A 21,403-nucleotide genomic window follows, 5' to 3' on the forward strand; every position below is an offset into this window, starting at 1 on the left:
TAATTTTGTGTTACCATGGTTTGGCAAGAATTTGAAGCAAATGATAATGCTGTTGACTCAGGGCTGGTGGTTTTTTTTTTTTTAATTCTAAGAAAAGGTAACTATATTGTTCATTCTAGAATAATTAGACTGACATTGTAGGAAAGTATCTTAATTCACTGAGTGCACCTGTTAATTGAATTTTTATTCAGGTGCTCTTATGTCCTTAGCAATGCTTGAGTTTTAGATTTTTATAAAAGCTTTGAGCTTCATTACACAGTTTTGGTTGCACTGAAGTTCAGTTGTCATTGTCCCCTTTTGTGGACAAGTTAAATTTGTTTAAGTATCTATCATAGTGAAAGATGTGACTGTCCAGTTGTATCAATTTATTGTCTCTCTTTGAAACTTATGGGCTCGTATTCATCTGAATATGAACCACATTTTGCTTATAAGTAGTTTAGGGTGCTAGTAAATTATATTAGTTATGGATACGATAGTCAATATTTGATTTCTCAAGATAGCTTTTATATCCTGATACCGCATTATTTAAAGACACTATCAGTCTCAGTAGGACTTGATGCTGAGCCTGCCAAGCAGCTGCCAAGTGCAGATAGCCAACATTTACATTCAGTGTTGTGTGATGGTAGCTGTGACATGATTCCAATTAAAAGCTTGGACTGCACACTGCAGATGTCTTCTGAATATTAATGTGCACTACAGACAGAGCAGATGGAATCTCTTTAAAATACAATGCACTGAATGTAAAATTGAAGTTGTGTTTCTGGTGAAAACTAATAGGCAGTCAAAAATTGTCTTTTTTCTTTGTTTTTCGTTGCTCACCCACAAGAATATCTGTGCATCATCATCATCTTTCTTTACATATAGGAGGAAATCAACTCTTCATTATGCATTCAAATAAAAATACGGCATTATGCCGTATTGAAGTTTCCTCAAATGCCAGATGTACCTGGAAAAATATTAGGAACACATGCAACGTTTACTGTGCCTGAAAATATGCCTCTGCCTAGAGAAGAGGTAATAGTTGAAATATAGGATGTCTCTGAGTTATTTGAGGAGTTGCTCATTGGAAAAGACTATGAAAAGTATATAGGTGTGTGTGTTTTTACCTGGGATTTGGAGGTGTTTTGTGTGGTATATTAGGAGAAGTCCATCCTGCACAGGTGGGGTAGAACAAAACTGGGGAATGTAGAGGATGACAGGAACGTCAGTGGTGCACTGCAACCAAAGTTAACTGTCAGAAGAGAGCAGCAATGCAGCTGGGAAAGTGTGTATTAGTTGCTGAAGTATTTACCATGCTTCTGTGGCACTCCATGAGACATGAAGTGAAGCCTTGGTGGTAGGAATAGGCTAAAGGCCTTAAAAACAAACAGGGTAAGTGTGGTGTCGAAACTGAAAGTAGAAGAGTTTCCGTGGGAGTGGAGATTGTAACTCTCTTCTTTGCAGCTGCATTTGTCTTCTCTGGGGCAGAATGGAGCTGTGTGTGGGGGGGAGTACAGGGGAAGAGGTTATAGGAAAGGCAGTGACAGGAGGTGTGAAATGCATGGAGCCAGTGCACTGCTCCACTTGTGCCATTACCATGGCTGTGACATGCTTGTCTTCCACTCTTTTCAAACTTAATTTTACAGCTGCTTATACTTGAGGCTGTATAAACATTAAAGCCGGTGCCACTTGATAACATTTTCAACTCCATCCTGTTACCTTATGAAGATTTCCCCCCAGATCTGCATTTGGATTATATTTTTCTATTATATTGTCTGGTTAAGCTGTTCAGAAAAAGTTCCTGGCTTCATTGATAGTATTTATTTGATACATCCCTAATTTCAGAGAAGTGGACTCTGTGGAATTCCTGAGGATAATATTAATTTGGTAAGAGTGTTTTTAAAATCTAGAACAGAGTTGCACGTGAGGTTTGGGAGAGGACAACACTGTGAGGGTGAGAAAGAGCTGTGTCTGGGTTTGATGGGGATGTCCCAGGCTGCTGGCGTGGGACATCTCACTTATGAGGAGTTCAGGAACTGCCTGGTCAGTCTAACCTCCTGTTGTGAGAGGCATCTAGTGGGCTGTTGCTCTTGTTAGTTTTTATGAGGTTTAATGCATTCCGTTCAGAATAATGGTGGAACTTTTAATTTGGCTTCTGAAAATGGGAAAAATGAGTCCCCTTGACTGATTCCAGTGGCAGATCAGGATTGACTTGAGACTGTTCTCTTTGGAGCAATGACTTATGCACCTTAGACTTGTACTTAGCAGTGGCTCTGTGCTGTGATACAATAATAGTGAAATATAGAAAAAATTGACTCCATATTTTTTTTCCTTGTTCACATATTTTAGCTTACTCAGATTGCATTCACCTGTATGCAATTCATTATTTTGTAGAAAGAGATTTATGCAAGAGGTGCACTTGAAAATAGAAATACGCTGATGTGCTAGATATAGTTAAATGACGTTTTTTATGACTCACTCAGGAATTGTTTCCAGGATTTCCAAGTATGTTTGGTGGAACTCAGCTTTCCAAATAACTGGAAAGATCTTAAGTTTGTAATGTAGAACAATGACTGCACCTTACAGCTAAGCACAGGATAAAAATCTGATCATAAGTCTGTGGGGTTTCATGTTTTAAAAGGTATGAGGATGTGGAGGTAAGTCTTAGGAAGCAAAATCACAGTAAAAAACCAATTGAAATACAGAAATTATTGCTTTAAAAGAACTGTGTGTTTGTCAGAGTCAAATGTTGCTTTAAATAGCACTTCTGAGGTTTCTAATGAAAAGATTTCAGACAAAATTTGTCTTCATTATGTTTCAAAAATCGTAAGTACCCTGAGGTATTAATCCTCCTGCTTCATCCATCTCTGATCTCTGGTGGATCAGGAGATTAGCAAATAAAGAGGTGAGGTTTGAAAGCAGAACTGGTAAGATAGGAAGGGTTAGTAATAGCCTTGGAAAAGGAGGAGGCTTTCTGTTCTCTGCCACTGCATCTGGTCATGGGTGAGTTGCCCTTACTGATTGGGAAATGCCTCATGGTTCCCTAGATAAGATGCCACTATATTTTTCTGTATGCAGCATTTATTTTAAGGAAACTTGCAGTTATTCTTGATGTGATGTTTCTGTTTCTCTGTAGTCTCATTCTCATCTTTGACCCTTTCTGGCTTTTCCATTGTCAGACAATCCCAGTGAAAGTCCCATTCAAATACGTTTAGGATCTTTTTTTATCATCTACTTAACGTTGGGTTTGTAAGCTTAACTTTTTTGATATTACTAATGTGGGTCCTTAGGTTCCTTCTCTCTGAAATGCCTTCCTTTCTGAACCTACTCCTCAAGCTCAAGCAAATTTCCCTTTTTCATCTGCTTTTCTGTGCTTTCCAGTGTCTTGCCTCTTCTGACAATGCTTTGAAGATTTGTCAGCTGCTTCTTAACTTTCCTGTTTTTTTCAGCATTCTTCTTTCTCTGCGCAGTGAATAGATTTGTCTTTCTAATACTTGAAAACATTCCCAAGTCTTTCATTTCAGTCCCTGACAATCTCTGTTGTAGTATCAGTATATGGTTAGATCTTTAAGCGCTGTGAAATGTGTCCTTTTAGCTGAGATCGTACCTCAGCACAGGGAGTTTTTCTGATTTCATGTCTGTAAAGCAAGTGCAGTCCTCATTGCTATCTCTTTGATCTTCATAATATAGATTACACCCATTAAAAAATCAACAGACACAAAAAAGTGCTGTGTTTGGCTTGATCTGAGACGTGTCAGCGGGAAATACGAGAGGGCTGTGTGGGTCATGCCATTGCAATGTCAGACAATGTGAAGTGCTGCTTGGTAGGTGTTTGTTCTCCTGCTCTTAGGCTTCAGTCAGGCTCTATGAACTCCTGAATTCTGTGAGCAGCCTTATGATCCTTTTCTTGTGAGAATGAATATCTGGTGAGAAATGTAATGAAAATAGTACCATGCATCGCTGTTCAGGTTCATTTGTGGAAAGGGAATACTGAAATAGTGATACATTGGAAAAAAGGATCTTTGATTTAAAGCCAAACAAATCTCTTGAGACTTTAGTCAAGAAGTGCCATCATAACCAGAGATTCAGGCAGATTCCTTTCAGTTAGTCAAGCAATGATTTCTTTCTTGGATTTATCAGCTGTTTAAAGTCTGTCCATTCCAGAGTGCATATTAATTTTTCTACTGTACTTAAAAAAATGAAAAGGAGCCAACTCAAAATAGCACAACAGTTTTAACTTCGTAAACATCTTTCTTTCACTGACATAAACGCTTTGCTTGTTGACTCAACTTTTCCCTTCAGAAGTTATTACATTCTATCAGAGGAGTTCTAAAACATTTGGAAAGCAAGGGTCACTCTTCTAAAATGAGGCATTCAGACAGTGTTTCTCCCTTTTGTGTCAGTATTTTTTAAATACGAATTTTTTAAAAGTCAATTAAATTGGAGACCAGGATGTTATGACTTTGTTTTATGTTTTATTCCCTTGCTGTTGATGACAGCTGTTTTTCAATACTCAGAAATAACAAGGTGTCTATGTCTGTTATTTTTACAGCAGCAGACAGGAAAACAATGTTTAATAGCAGTGTAATTTTTTAATTGTTTTCCAGATTAATAGATGTAAAAGTCTCTTACAGAAAAGCAAAGCCTGTGTGTACCAAATCGTGGATCATGGTTTCCACTTTTCCGCCTTTTTAATTTTTTTTAATGTTCTATGCTCCCTCTGTTTGTTCAGTGAAAACTCACTTCTTCCCTAGTGTTCCCTGACCTTTTGTCTTCCTCCAAATGTCTGGCATGCTTCAGCTGACACCATCGGGGTCTCTCTCACCAGGCTCTGAGTTTCCATCCTCCTCTGGGGGGGGGTGGATGGGCAGAGCAGCAGAAGGTAAAATAAAAGGGTGTCTGTATAACTCAGATCTCTGTCTGTCTGTTTTGCTTTTCTGAGAGAAGCCTTGAGGAGAGCTCTTGGGTTTTAGAGCTACCTCTGAAAAAATCGGAGTCGTTTGTAGCCCTGCCCGTGGTCCCCACCTGACAAATCAGAGATGTGGAAGAGGTGAGAGTTTGGTACTATTCAGCAAGGACATCCTGAAGGAAGTCATGGATACGCAACTATTACATTAGTAACAGTCACAGGGAACTCTGTTTTATTCACTTGTTGAAAAAAAAGGTTCAACTTGGTATTTATTGAAGTACAGTTGCGTATCTGATGACAAAAGTTCTTTCTGCTCTGGTATTACTTTTTAATTGCCAGGAATCCTAAAAAGTCGATACTTGAATGTATGAGTTTTCTCAGAGTTGTGATGGTTCCTATTTATGTAAGTCCATTAACATCTTGGTGTGTAGAAGAACAGTTTGACAGCTGTAGTCTGGCACTTCCTTATCGTAACTTGATATAACATTCCAGAGAGACAGTCACGCCTCAGATTTATGCTCCACTCTGCTCCTGGTATTTCAGCTTTAATGGTTTATAGTGTCAACTCGTGTTGTTTGGATAAACTTAACTGACTTGTTAAATTAGAACAATTTACATTCTGTTCCTCTTTTTGTCTCTCTTCACACAGGATGATTTTGTGCCATGATTCGATGGGAAAGGACTCTGTAAATCACTGATTTGTGCTACTTAGCTGTAATAAAGCTAGTATTTTGTGCCTGTGCTCTTTGAACTATTGAGTACTATACCAAGTTTATGCCACCTACTTTGGGCTTTGCTCCATCTTTCCTCAGGAAACCTTTGAATATTGTTGATTAGAGTTACACAAAAGATAGGTATTAAATGTTTGTGTTCACAATAGCTTAATTGAGTATGCTGCTATAAATTGTATCCAGAATCACAGTCATGTGGGGATTTTTTTACCCTAGTTGAAATTAGGAAATGTTCACAGATCATAGTAAAAAGCAAAGTGCTTGTGAAGAAAGAAGTTTTCAAGGTACATCCAGCACAGAGCAGTAACACCTGATACTCTACTGTCATGCCTGGAGTGCCAGTCCTTTGTTTGTCCCTGAAGGTTTTTTTCCTGTGACCCTGAACTGATCTTTTGAGTTTTATTTGTCTTTTTCTATAAGAATTACATGTTCTTAGGATGTGTAAGAAGTGGGTAGCAGTAGCTGGAAGAATGATGGTTATACTTCTGTTCATTTCAGACTTGTGAGTAGTGTAGAGAAACAGCTAGTAGTGTACATCTAAAAAAGCCTGATTTTTATTTTATTTATTTTTTTTTTTTTAACCAGTCACTTTTCAAAGTCACTGACAGAAAAGGGAGCCCACACACTGTAGGAAAAGCAGGCTTTTAGGTTTGGTTGTAGAGAGTGGTTTTACTGTCACTTGTTTGCCCTAAATACTGTAATTGTTGGTTTGGTTTGAAAAAGTAAAAAAAAGTGATATCTGTGTCTGTTTTTCACCCACAGGGCTGTATTTTATACCTGTTTATAACCACAGTCAGAACTCTTGTAAGTTAAACATAGTGAGCCACAACTGAGCATCAGCTATTTCGAAGTTAATTTCAGTGCAAAGCAAACTGAAGGATATTGGAGAAAATCCTGTTTTGTCACTTATGGAAAGTATTAAAAAGAAAAAAATCCCAGTGTGTGATTTCCCTAATTTTTCAAGTGAGAAAACCCAATGAAATGGAGTCATTTGAAATGGAGCAAGTGGCAGTATAGTTAGTAGTAGCCACTAACTGCATGGCACTACTGCTGTTTGGTGTGACGTACATTTAAAATTTTAGTAATGGAATGTACAGTGTTGATCTGTTTATGCAATTTAATAAAATATTTTTTATTAAATAAATGCAGTGACGTACCTTTACTTTGAGGAAGAAAGGTTTTTCAGTCTGAAGCAGCCTGTTAAGTGTTCCTATCTAGTGCTCACTTCAGTCTGTGCCTCATGGCAGTGTGGAGAACACGTACGCGTTGAGCAGACATTCCTGATTTTTCTTGAACAGTGGAGTAGGATCCTTGTCCTGAGTCAGTTCTGGCAGAAGTGTGGAATGCACAGCTTGATCTGCCTTTCCACTGCCAGAATCACTTGCCTTTTGCTGCCAGGGAGGAAATTGGGCCGTTTTGCTCTCTTCTGGTACAATGGTTTAATTTACCTCAGTTTTTGTTGTGTTTACCCAATTACTGTGTCTTGGTTCCCATGAGCCAAGTAAAGGCAGGAGCTGTGCCAAAGGTATGAGACATTTTGAACTTGAATATTGCTGCACCTGAGGTTTTGACATAATGGAGAGTTTACAATGCAGTCATCTCACAACAAAATCCTTTAATCTTATTATAGTTTTTGCAATTAACATATAATAACATTCTTGTCATTACCAGAGACATGGCCCATTGTTCAAACTGAGCCGTGGCCCATTGGTGTGCGGCAGGGGGGAGTTCTAAGTGGAGATTAAAAAAAAAAAAAAAAAAAAAAAAAGAAGAATTGTTTTCTCTTTTAAAGCAGCAGTTTAATCTTGTTTCTGTAGATCCCAGATCCCTGAGTGGTACCAGGTTGGTGTGCTGGATTCAGTGGATTCTTGTCACAGCATAGGCAGAGTTGTGCTCTGATGGCTGCTCTGGTGTAGGATTTTGTTACTGCTGTGTCCATCACTATTGCTTTAAATTAGGTGCCCTTTAGTGCTCAGTCTAGGAAGTAGGCTGTGCTAACAGTAAATGTATTTTTCCCTTCCGCCCCATCTAATTTTTTGGAACCACAGACCAATGTAGGTGTGTGTTGGGCCTTCAGGAATAGTTTTTTGTAGCAGTGCTAAGTGCCAGCCTTTTCCTTCGTGTACTTCTAATGGCAAAACACAGGGGTGCCACAGGAGTGGCAGTAGTGACTGTGCAATACTGAAAATAGTCATAAGCAAAGTGAGCTTTTCATTGCTAAGCCAGAGGGGAAAAAAACCCAAAACCCACTAAACTTTACTAGGATTTTATCTCTTTAGCATAAAAATAGTCATCTGACAACACATAAAAGTGAATTTTATGCATGTTAGAACTGTCACTGGTGTAAGAGATGCAAACTATCATTTTAATCTTAAAAGCTTTGTGGAGGCAGAATAATAGTACTCTCTTAACTGCCCTTAAAAGGTTATGTGTTTTTCTCATTTTTAACACTGGAAAACTTGATGCAGTTTTGATGACACTGAACCCTGCTATGGGATAAAATAATCAAGATTGTAAAAGAAGCCATTGTTATTGGATTTTTTTCTATGTTGCCCAAAGTACGCCAGAGTGTTCTGTAGTATATTAATTCTGTTCAAAGACATGAAAATGTTATTTTTAAATATCAGTAAGAAATGGGTATAGAAGCCATGGAGCAAAAGTTTTGTATAAGCAAGATAGAGCCTGAAATAATGTATTTGCTCACTAATGGTGTTGATTAAAAGTATCTGAATTCATACATGAGACTAGTTAAACATTTACTTTAAACTGTTACGACCTTGATGAGGTGCTTGTACAGCAAATGTATCAAATTATGTTTTGAATTTAATATTTTCTTTTGTAATAAATCACTTTGTAGTGGAAACTGAACTAATTTGTTTTGGTTCTCTCATTCTTCAAAACCTTGGAGAGCTGGTAGGCATTTGACTGGGTCTCTGGACAAAAGCAGTCAGTTCTCCTGTTTCTTTAGGTCCAAATTGGCTGATTTTGAGTAATTTCTGTTAGACTGGACAATAGAGTGCACTGTTGCAGGACAAACTACTGTCCAGAGCAGTTCTGTGTCGCCCCTGGTAGCCACAGGCAGACCCACCAGGAAAAGTTAAGAATAGGGCAAAATGTATGAACAGTTTCAGCTGAGGAAGTTGCATGAGTTTGTTTAATAAACCTGAATGGATCTGTTATTCCCAATGCCTGTTTTCCCTTAAGGTGAGGTAAACTGCTCGCATCCGTGGTGTCTTTTGGCAAGTAAGATACATCCTGCCCTTATTTGCAGGAAGGGTTGCTGCTGTCATAAATTGCTTAAAGGTTTGAAGAGAAAGTTGCTTGAATTCTCAGGTTTGTTATTCAGTGTTTTTGAACCTCTCCAGGGCTGATGAAAGAGTGCGTCAGTGTTATTTTTATAAGGATTATGTCATATTATAGAAGTTTAGATCTAAATTGTAAAACTCAGAATAATCTTGATTTTTATCCTGAGCTTCTTTTGAGGCTGAGCATTGTCTCCCTGTTGATAGATTTGGCTGAAAACTATGGAATTAGCCTGATTATTCCTTTCCCCCCTAACCTCTTCTGATTTCCTTTATTTTTTTTTTTAAATATGCAATAATAGCTTTGTTCTTTTTTTGGTGCTACTATTCTCTGGCTTGTGTTTTCATATAGATGCAGGGTTGTTGTAAGTGCCCCAAAGAAGCTGAGCTCTTCTGTCTTTGCTAAGAAATCATTGTTCTCTGTATTCTGGTGGTACTGAGATACTCAAAATTATGATGAAATTATAGAATCATTAAGATTTTTGTGGCAGGTGTTTAATAAATCTGGCTCTGTGATGCATGTGCTCTGATGGGGTATAAAGGCTTCTCTAATTCTTACATATTTAAAGAATGGAATAGAAAGGTTACAGGTTGTATCAGGAGAAATAGAATTACCTGTTGAAGGGAAGAAAAGCGGGAAAACGTGAAGCACTCAGAATAAAATGATGGTTGTTAGGGGTGAAGGAGAACAGAGTGCTTTGATTTTGTTCTGAGTCAAACCTTAGAGATTGATTGGGTGGTTGGGTTTTTTCTGGGTTTTTTTTTGGAGTCTGAAGCAACTCTCAAAGATGGTACCTTGGTTACCCTGAAAGGGGGAAAGCTGCTGCTTGCTGAAGCTTGGTGTGATGTCGAAATGGATGTGAGTAGGGGAAGTCAGGCAGTTCATCCTAATCCGATGTTCAAGTACCTTGTATAGCTGTAGCGCGAACAAAGAGGCATCGGATCCTCCAGCTCAGCCTTCTCCGATGTCAGCGTGCGCCCTTGTGTGCGACAGCCTTGCTCGGGGACGGGTGCCTGGAGTTACTGTGGAGTTAGTTACTGTGGGAGCCCTGCCTCTGCAGCTCCACAGCCCGTGCTGCGTGGGAGCCTGGAATGGGTTGGCAAAAAGTTCTTTGCTTTTGATCCACGTTAAGTAGGTGCAGCTGACCTAAAGTGACGCGATGCTTTGCAATAATACTAAGGAAATGAGGCTGCTAGCTGATGGTAGGTTAGGATTGGATAATCTGTGTAGAGGTATGTTTTTTCAGAGTTAGGTAAAAGGGAAAAAAAACCCACCCAACCCAAAACTGCTTGCCATCCATCTTAGCGTGTAATGGCCTTCAGGAATATTCAGTTTTGAATAAACACTTACTGGTCGGCAAGTAAATAGATGAAAGCTTTATACTGAAGCATTTTAAAAAGAGATTTGTATTTCATTTGTGTACTAAAAATGCCTAATGACTATTCAATTAATTCATTATACTTTGTAGTAATAAATACAGATGTGTAATTTTGATTTATTTTTCTTTTTTTCCAGCTCCAGTTGTTAACCGATACAACAGAAGAGTATCAGGTATGGTTTCTTTTTATGAGTTTAAAGTATCTGAAATAGTTTTGAAATGTGTATGTGACTAAAGGAATTGCATTAAAAATGACATTTCTCTTACTGCCTTATTTATCATAGTTCTTGCATTATTTTTGTTTAAAAAACAGAAATATGGGGGGATGCTTCCTTTTTGTATTGTTTTAGTCCCTTGCTTGTGCAACTGATATTTATAGTTGCTGAATTAGTGGTTGTTCACTTTTTCTAGAGCCACAGATTATGCTTATTTGTTTATTTGGTTTTTTCCCATCTCAACCAATATGAAATGCTTTAATAAGAAACTGTTATTTCCAAAAAATTCCTTTACAAGTTGATTTTGGAGAGTATCATGTGAGCAAAATGTTATGTGTAGATGAGAAGGTATTGCATTGTTTTAACATTTGCGGTGCAGTGTGAGCTTTGCATGCGGTACTTTTTTGTCTTCAAATATTTTACTAACGTTTAGTTGGTCCAGAAGGTTGTGATTCTGATTTGACAAACATCTTTATGAAAATGCCAATGTATTCAGTGTTTTCTCTCTAGTTCTGAGTTCAAGTCTACTCGGTTTGTAATTCATGTAGATAATCTGACATGTTTTTGGGTATGTTGGTTGTGGTGGGGCATTGTTGAAAGTATATATATGGTATATAAATAAATGTAGGATAAGTACATGTCTATGTGTAAAATGTCCTTATACTCATGCAGTTCATTTGCTTTTCTACTGGTTGCTTGGATATGATTAAGGATATGATTGTATTTATACCACTGCAAACAATTAACTGAGTGTAATGAGAATTTCATAACCCTTAAAAATTGACAGCGCTGTAGTTTTGAGATATGATTACATGAGAAATCCAGGTAGCATAAAACTGTATCTTCAGTGGTCGAATTTGATGCTCTAATAGTAAATATTGAAAGTCATATATTGTAGAGTATCTTAATTTGGAGAGGTCCAAGACACTTCAGTTTCTCTGCTAATTAAACTAATCCATCCTGGGACCTGGTGATGGAGAAGAATCTTAGAAATGAGGAGTGAGTATATCTCAGATTTAAATTTAAATAAAGGCTGAGTTATTTTCAAAATTAAAAAATTAAGCCTTAATGAGAAAGCATTTGTAATATTTTCGACCTTGCAATACCACAATGCAATGTTGGTGCTCACACAGTACTGAGCTGCTCTTAGTTAAAAAACAGGTTCTCTCATTTAGGGGGTCTAAAGGTTAATGTGAACAACTAAAAAGCAAATGTAAAATTGAATTGCTAACTTGTGCAATTAAATTAAGGCGGACTTCAGTTACTTAATAATGCCCCTGCTTCAGGAAGAACTAGAATAATTCAGAATTTACAGTTCATATTAGAATTGTCATGGAGACAAACAATAATAGAATATGTGTATATTACTGCTGCGTGTTAAATACTTTCCACAATAAAAAAATATCCATTTTCTCTCTGTATACGCTCTATAGGTCATGATCAATGTGGGATTTGTTAGAATGCAGAGGCGATGCAAACACCATCCTTGTATATACAAAGAGATGCAGTTTTCCTTCTCTTGGCAGGAAAAGCAGAGGAACTGCTGGTGTGGGGTGGGGGGTTGTTTGGTGGGGTGGTTTATTTCACTCCATACCTGCTGTTTCTGTCAAGACCTCCATAGGAATGAGACTGGCATGCTCTGCTGGGTTAGCGAGCTCAGCCCCCTGCCATCACAGGAAACCACATTTTACAAGCCCATGCATAAAAGCAGTTACTGATTTGCTGGGTTTGGTGCTCTGAATTTGGTTTGGCTTGTGTGCTAGATGCATTAGGTTTTAAGCAAGTTTTCATTCTGCAGTTTTTGTAAGATAGCTTTTGTCTTCATCAACCAACAAATAACAGCAAACACCAAACCAAATGCCTTACGGATTACTCAGCATAACAGTTAAATGTTTCTGGATTTAACTAATAAGGTAAAGCAGAACAAACCATACAGAAGAAAAGCTGGCACATAATTCTTTTTTTTTGTAATTGCATTTAGTGTATTCTTTTGTGTTTTTCTTTTCAGAAGAGTTTTCTGCTAGTCCATGTTGAACCTTGTCAGTCCAACCAATATTTCTGTGTTTCCAGTGCAGTGTGTGTTTGTAAGGGGAGTGAAGAGCAGAGCTCATTTGCTTGCTGCTGTCAACATTTACATGCACAAAATCAGAGATGTACAGAGAATTTAAAAGCTAGCATGGGATGTATTAAAGAAAAATGCAAGCAAGAATTGTTCTTCTTAAGTATTTTGCTGTCTAGGGAATTACAGCATTGTCCTCATTCCCTAGGTCAAAAATAAAAATATAATTTTAATTAAAGGAAAAGTTGATAAAGTGATTATCTGCGTTACATACAGTTTATGACAGGCTAATGATTGTTCTGGTAAAACCATTCAACTACAGATGTGTTCTTGGAGGCTAGCAAGTGTTTATTATGCTCTCTTACACATAGCAGTTAGAGAATCTCTTTTTAGTTGCTTTATTAATTTATTAATATTAAACTTGGAGTGTTTTCTACTGGTTGGTTGTGATTAGTTGCCTACGGGTAACAGGATGATCATGATTTCCTTGGTGCATTATTGCAAATTCCAGAGATACATAAACCCATAGAATAAATCTGTTCTAATGATTACTAAATTTTCATTTAGGTGTTTATTTGTAGTTGTTAAACACCTAAACTGTTCGGGCAAATATTGCCAATCTTGTAAATATTTAGCTCTCATTCTTTAAGACTTACTCAAAATGGACTGTGCAGGAGGGTCATCCTGGAAGAGGGGAATTTATCTAATCATGTTCATGTAATTATTTATAGAAGTGCAGAGTGGTGGTGTTCTCATGAAGAGAAACAGCCTTTTCCGTGGAATGCTTGGAAGGAGAAGGAGAAATGAGAGCTTGATGTTCCCCTAGAAATTAATCTAGTGAATTGCTGGCTTGTATGTGGTGTGTTTGGCCATGTAACGTGTTGAGATCGGTGGTGTGCACACAAACAGTTGGTCAGCTCTAATTTGTATCTGAGCTGGTGGCTGACTTCATTAAAATAATCCTGTTTGTGAGATCATAAACTATATTAATGGTAGAAACTAAAACGGAAAAAAACACCGCACTAATTTGAAAACCTCCTAGCTCTAGGGTGGCATAGGCTGTGATGCAATTTCGGTGCTAGTTACCCAGCAGAGCAGTTGTCTTGCTGCTGCTCTGAGTTAGCAAAATGTGAGCCTTGTGCCAGTGTAACCTGTGTTCTATGGATTGTTGGCAGACTCTCTTTGCCCAGGCTTGGATTGAATGACCTGAAACTCTTACGGATTCCTTCCTCCCAGGAACTGGACTGGGTTGAAATTAATACTTGTTTCATTACATTCCTTGATCTTCCTCCAAGCACAGGGGCTCCTGACAAACTTCATTGTGTTGGTCACTTCATTTCTGTAATGGAAGGCTGCAGAGCATCCTTCAGTGTCCTTCAGAACATCGTGCCACTATCTCTGCCCTTGGCTGGCGTCTGACTGCACGGTGCAGGGAGGTGACAGAAATCAGTGATACCTCCTTTCTCAATTATATCAAAACTTTTTCAAAACTAGAGGAAGAAAGCATTAATGTTAGTCCCTATAACATAACATAACACTATAACAACTGGTACATAACACTGAGGAGAATTTTGCTCCTGGCAGGATATGAATGAAAAGTTAATTGTGTTTTTGGAAGGAAGAGTGTGACGCCCACTAGAGTCTCTCTTGTGCATAGTTTCTCCTCTTTTAGGTTTAGCATTTTTCAGAAAAGTTAAGTTTTTCGATAGATTTCTGTAATGCCATTTCTAGACGCTTTTGATTCATTCCACAGAACACCCACTCTCCAGCAGACTGATTTCTTCTTGGGGTAGGAAAATCTGACAAAATGACACCCGTACCCTACATGTGTCACTAAAGCTTTTCATCCTTCTTCTACAATTATTTCTGTTTATCTGAGTGGCCTGGTATAATATATCTCTTCTGCATATGCCCGTACTCCCTCATGAGCCTTCCTTTGGCCTTCGTGGGATGAGATTACAGGTTTTACATTTAACAACTATAAGCAGAGTAATTTACCTATATAATCTAGGGAAGCAATATATAATAGTTATTTCCTTAATAGTAACATGACTGTCAGGATCTGTGCCTGTTTTCATGTTAATACAAAAAATAATCAAATGAGCAAGACTTGCCTCAGTTGGTCCTTTTGGTGGGGCAGCTTTCAGCAGAGACTCAGTGGAGCGAGAAGGATTAAATCTATGCCTGGAGCTGGCTGCTGAACCCTCCCCTAAGCTGGGGTTGCTGAATAAAGGATTAGTGTGTAGAGGTTAATTTTGCCTAAATGTTACTGAATCCCATTTTCCTTTGTGTATAGCAAACATTAGCGTTGTGTGGAACCCTGACAGTTACCAGTTGTTAATGTCCTCAGCAGATGCCGGGTTCAGAATCAGTACTTTTCATGTTTCTCCTGTCTCTAGCAATCTGATGTGACACTATGGCATGGTGTTGTGGAGTGTTGTTTTGTTTTGTTGTTTTTTTGGTTTTTTTTTTTTTTTTTAAGTTATTGTGTGTTTTGAATAATGCATAAATCAATATTCCCTGACAGTTTCTGGCTTTTTCTTTCCTCACCACATAAGCTTCTATAAGAGGCCTTGACTGGTGGTTCTTCCAACTCACTGATTCTTCTCTGTTTTGATGGTGGTGGGGATTCTTTACCTTGAACTCTTCATTAGTCTGGCTCCTGCCAAAGATGAGCAATCATCTCGTAATGTACATATGTTGCTAAAGTCTGATATTCCTCTGTGCTTTCTAGTGCAATACAGCATTTCCTTCACACCCTGGCAAGTTGAGATGTCAGGATATGATAATATTACGCATAGTAAATTTATTTTAGTAGCTTTTAGTGTTTTAAAATGACAGCTTTAACAAAAATCATTTTCTAATAAAGCTTTTCTCTTAATTACTGCCAAACGACATGTTAGTATTTGGTAAAAAATACTGTTTTGGGACCCTGTTAAATTAGGGCATCTAAGCAGTAGCAATGAAGCAAGAGGCAGTGCTTCTCTTGGGAGGTTGTTTGGAGTATTTTCTCTTGCAGAATACTATCTGCTGCTTCAGTGATAAAAATCTCAGCGCTTGAAATCATCAAGGGAGGAAGACTGAGTGATGACTGACTTTCTCTGTGCTGTTGTCTTTGCTGTGTATTTATCTGATTATCAGAGGTTGACTTGAAAATCATGACCTGGTTTCTGAAGCTATTTAATGAACTCCTATATTGCCTATTCACCATCTTACAACACTGATGACATAATAACTTCTGCTGAAAGATTTTCAGGCAGGTAACAGATGATAAGAGACTTCTGAGTTCAAAAATCCACATTTTTACAAATGGCACAGTTTTCCCGTATCAACAACCTGAAGCTTCTATGATTTTTTGCTAGCCCTAATGATTGCAAAACTGATATCATAACTAGAGTGAAAAGAATTAATTTTAAAAAATGTTGATACGAGCAAAAGCCAAGCATGTGGGATGACAGATGAAAGTGGTGATAAATTGTGTGGGTGCTCTCCTGTAAGAAAGTGTCTGAATCATTATTCATTAAACAAAAAAAGCTTGTTTTCTCTGTTTGCAATATTGGGACTTATTTTAAAATTCCTGGCATGTGATTGACATTCAGTGAATAATAAAAAGCTTATTTTTGGAAATTAATAGTCATGACTTCGCAATTAATTGGATTTCACAGTGTTGTGAACAATTCTGTAGGATTTTTTTTAATGATATAAAGAGATATACAGCACTGTGAGCATCCGTACTTAAAATTTAAGTCAGTGCAATACCCGGACAGGAGAAATCTGATCCAGTCTGTTTAATGCACATAAGTGGAGTAGAATTAATTAATCCTTCATCTTTTTTATTTATTCTTTCTTAATAATAGTTCATGGCTAGAATTAATTAATCCTTCATCTTTTTTATTTATTCTTTCTTAATAATAGTTCATGGCTAGAGTGCCACATAAAAATTAGAAGTTGTTTGTCCAAAGTCAAATGTTGTAACTGAAATTAGCTCTTATGAGCTTGGAGCATAAGTATAGCTATGCACATTTTTAAGCAAGTAGTACAGTTATTGGTCAGTTTTTCAAAAGTATTCAGGTAGCAAAAGGTGCAAGTGATTAAATTCCATTAATTGTTTTACATTAAGGATCTTTAAAAAGCCTGCATAAATGTTGGTCCCTGTCTTTCTATACATAAATACTTTTGAAAATATCAGCCTTCAGCTGATTGTTGAAATAAAATTTAATTCTCCCTTTGATAGGTTGGAATTTAACTTTTCTTTTTTGTGTGATAGAGAATTTCAACTGAGGATGGTTTTTTATAATGGAAATTAAATCCCAAATGAACATATTCCAACATGGTTTATTGGTCAAATACACCTGAGGAAATCTCAAAATGCCTGTCACAATACAGGCTAAAAAAGGTCCTTTATACTTAATGCAGAACTTAGTGCTCTGATGTATCTTTAGAGTGACCTCAGATTCTGATATGATTTGCATTTTTCTTGTGAATATATGACTGCACTTCATCCCTGTTTTAATTCAAAGTTTTAGACAGTCTCAGAAGTTGTTACGCTTCTATATTGATTAATACACTCAAGCAAGTTTAGGTTGCTGTAACTTCAGTTTAAATATGAAATAGGTGGAATAGTCCATCCATGGAGAACAGAAGAGTTTAAACAGACTTGATTTAAATATGAAAGGATATACTTTCAGAAACTTGTTAGCTTTTAATACCAGAACACCTTGCTGAGTCTGTGTGTAGCCCAAAATAACAGAAAAATTTGCAAGAATAGGAAAAAACTCACTATAAGAATATAATAGCAATATGAAAACTCACTACAGGAAATACTAAAGCAATCTCAGGAGCTGCTGTGAGCTCTCATTTGAAGAGAGACTTGAATCAGTGCTTGACTTTGGGAGGTGGCCTGTGTGTGAGTACTTGGCTGCCCGAAGCAGTTAACTGATTTGGTGTGTTTTTCCCAATTTGGTGTGTGTTTCTCCAAAATTTGGGAGAGAAAAGACCCGAATTTTCTTCAGCTCACTAACCTTCTCTAATGGAAAACCACAAAACTTGTCATAAGTAAGGCACAAAAGTTCCAACTGATGAAGTTCTATCCAACATTACTCTTTTGCCTGACCACTCCAAGTGTATATTTCCTGCAAAGACAATCCATTTATTCAGTGAGATGTTGAAGTTCCGAGTTGGCTCGCGCTGGAAATGAATGAGTGAAGGAGTTACACCTTTGCCATGGCTGGTGCTCACCAGGGCATTGGAATTGCTCAGCAGCCGCACAGGAATGGGGGGAGCTGCCAGGCTTTTCTTCATGATTCCAGCACTAACTTCCCACATTTCCTGCTTTTCCAGCGTGCCAGGAAAGGAAGCAGTAGTTTCCAAGCACAGGGACTTGGGGGCTTCCACATCATTCCTGTGCACATAATCCTTTTGTGTCGAGACATGCTAATTTTTTATTGTTCCCTGTTGCTACAGGTAAATAGGTGCTAGTTTTTGAGTTAGGATAATGGGGTTTTTAACATATTTGGACATTGTCTAGAAATCTTTGAAAATTATATCATGCAATTGGTTTCGGAAGTGCCTTCTAACACTTTGATGTACTTTGGTTCTCAGTCGTGACAGATGTCAGAAAGATTTGGATAATCTTCATTGCTAAATGAAATTTTAAGGCAAAAAGTGCTTTACTGCACTTTTCTTAAGGTGATTTAAAAATATTATTTGCCTTACTGCAGGTTTAACAGTTATATGGCAGAATTGCAAGTATAAAACCAAAAATGCCTTGATCTGTAAACTGAAAGAACATTTCTTATTTTTATACTAGGAAAAACACTTTTCCTGTTTTACTTCTCAGCCAAGTTCTCTCTTTCTTATACAGTTTGCAACTAAAAGCCTGTAAGCTATATGCCTTTTTGGGGGGGGAAGGTATATATTTGAGCCATTTCTTGGAACTTATGGTGTTCTGATGTAAACTGAATGGAAAGTGAACATTCTCTGTGCTGTTTTTAACTCAGAGAAAGTATCACTGTTTCAGGCACATAAGCATTATTGGTGCTGAATTTCTGGTTCTATCTGCCTTGCTTACGTAACACATTTAGAAATGTGTTAAGATTTATGTGATGGGCTAAACCAGAAGATCATTCAAGCAGAAGGCTTATTTCGACAATTGTGAATCTGTGTGCTCTGAAATAGTAGTAGCATCATGTTTTCCAGGAGACCTTTTTTATGGATGACTATCTCATCGGTAAGGCTCTCTTACAAGGCTTGAACAAGGTCAGCAGCATGTTTATCCATTTCAGTCTTCTGATTTCTTAACTTGCAAGAATAAAGCTTGCTCATTTGAATTTCCCAGGCTTCACCACATGGAATAATGTCTAACTCCAAAATACCCTGCTTCCATTTTAGATTTCTATTTAAATGTAGTAAAAGAAACTGGAAAACAGAAGTAGCAAATTGTAAATTACTGTTTTAAGATTGAAAGAGCAGTATTTTGCTTTTGGTAGTTACTGTGTCGGAGCTGTTTTCTCCTATGATCAGCCACACGGAAAACTTTCTTATTTTTGTTAGTCCTCTACCATGATGGAAGTATTTTTGTTGTTTTAATTTTGATGCAAACTTACTTCCTACTGCAGTCCCAGAGCACACCAGTGTTTGATGGGATGCTGGGCTCTCTTGTTGTGAATTGAGAGCTGGAAGCCCAAAGTGCAGAAGTCCCAGGTGTGGCTTAGTTAGCAGATGATTCTGTGAAATCAGGCGATATTGTCCCTTGGCTCCTCCAGCTGTACAGGCGAGACTTGCAGAGTGTTTATTTTATCACCAGAGTGCTTTCATCATGGGTCCTCTGGAAACTGTAAATTTTCAAATTGTCAAAAATTATAGTCTAGGAATTATAACCTTACAAGTTTATCATTATTCTCCTGCAGCTTGTGGCTTCATTGAGGTGAGAGAGTATAACCCTTCAATGTGTGAGCATGCAGAGTGGAAGGATAAACGAAAACATTTGGCATAACCCATATATAAGGGCATTAAGTAAAAGTCATGCCTTGATATAGTTAAATAGGCAACTATATGAAGCGAATAAAATGATACACAGCTGTTGGTTTAGGTTAAAAAAAAAAAAAAAAAAAAGGCAAATGTCTTGTTCATTTGGTTATGCCAGAGAGGTGGGAGAAGTGCTTAGGAGAATTCTGTCTCCAGCCCTACATTGGCACAAGTTTTTTGTTTTAATTGCCCCTGAGTAGGAGGAAGATTTAACTGAAGAAGGATTTAAATAAAGATATACAAGCCGAGGATTGTCTTCTGAAGTTTTGTTGCAGTTCAGGAAGACCCCCAACAAGTTGCCTCATAGTTTGATAGGGAATGTCTTTTCCTAACAGATCCCTGGAGCAGATTCCTAACAGATTGCCAGGGGCTGTGAAGCCTTTGGTCTGTGGTTTGTCTGGTGCTGTGTCCCTGAGTCACTTAACCTGGGGCTGCTTCCCAGGCCACATCCTGCAGGTTGCAGAAGGGGTTAAGCAAAACAAAATGAAAAAAACAACCCTGAACAAAGCCTACCTAGGAATAATAATTAAGTTGGAACACATTGTATCTTGTTAAAAGTGCTTTGTGCTTGTCTTTAAAATCTATTTGGAGCAGTATTGTCTGCTTGTAATGCTTTCTTTATATGTGTGTAAAGATACGAATCTAAAAGAGACTGTGATTATTTACTTTCCGTTTATTATTCTAGTTCTTTAATCATGAAAGTTCTCGTTTGCCTCTAGGGAGATGTAATTTTAAATACTTTGCCAAATCTTGCTGTAGTAAGAGAAAAAAAATAAATTTAATGGCTATTCTGCCATAAGGCATTATCACAGTTGTTTTACTATACATCTGATGATAAAAGAATCTGTTTTTTAAGGAAACATTTAAAACCAGATTTTTATTAATCTGTATGGATGTAATAAGAATATTTGAAAACTGCAATATTCAAAATATATAAAGCAAATGCACATACGGAAGTAGTTGTCAACTAATTGTCATAATTTTAAAGGGCTTATTATGTTGCCTGTACTTACGCATCTTGGGAGAAAAGATGTCTGTGCATGTAAAGTTGGATTTCCTGCGAAGAAAAAAAGCCCCATTATCATAAAAGGTGGCATTTATAATTGATTGTGCAGTCTGTTCTGAACTTGTTACTGAAAAGTAATACGAAGTGGGAGTGTGTGACAATGGTGTTTCAGTTTTGTCACAAGCCATCGTCGCCGGAACTGTTGCGTTTCGCTTTTGATGGAGAGAGAAGAAGCTGGAGAAGGCTGATTTAGATAATGCTGTTGGAAAGTGCATCATTATAGTGAGGAAATGGTTATCAAAGATTTCTAAAAGCAAGGTTAGCAAGCATTGTAACACATCATGCACTTCTCTTGGCAAAAGTGTTTATCCAACTGTGAACTAGAGTGGGGTCTCTCCAAGCTCTACCTTGGATCTCCATTTTGCTACTCTGTTAAAGTAATGGACCTTGAGGAACATAGGCAATGTCCACATCAGAGCTGGGCATTTTCAGGTTGACTCTGGGCTGTAAGCAAGACTTTGGGTAGAGCCAGGTGAACACTTCAACCTGTTGTGCAAGAGAGGCAATGGTGGCTTTCTGCAGAGCAAGGTGAAACAGTGCAGGATTTTAGGGTCTCACAGGCTCCTTTTCCTGACAAAGTGATCTGTGCAGCTTTTCAGCCTGAGCAGGCTTTGGAACCAAGTGTGGAGTGTGCCTGGACCTGTAATGCTGACTGGACAGAGCTGGTTTGGTACAGCCATGCTGAGTCTGAGTGCCTTTGTAGTTAATCTGTAACACAGAAGTCTGCTTGTGACTCT

The 21,403-nt window shown here is 37.8% G+C and overlaps 1 protein-coding gene across 1 annotated transcript in view; it reads left to right on the forward strand.

Annotated features, from left to right (window-relative positions):
- Positions 1 to 21,403, forward strand: part of PRKAR2A (protein kinase cAMP-dependent type II regulatory subunit alpha) — a 59,256-nt gene that overhangs the window by 13,733 nt on the left and 24,120 nt on the right. The window contains exon 2 of the mRNA XM_040075944.2: positions 10,438 to 10,473. Coding sequence (XP_039931878.1) covers positions 10,438 to 10,473 — 36 coding nt within the window. The remainder of the gene's footprint in view (positions 1 to 10,437; positions 10,474 to 21,403) is intronic.

Source organism: Hirundo rustica, chromosome 12 (assembly GCF_015227805.2).
Source record: "Hirundo rustica isolate bHirRus1 chromosome 12, bHirRus1.pri.v3, whole genome shotgun sequence".
In the NCBI taxonomy this organism is placed as follows: Eukaryota; Metazoa; Chordata; class Aves; order Passeriformes; family Hirundinidae; genus Hirundo; species Hirundo rustica.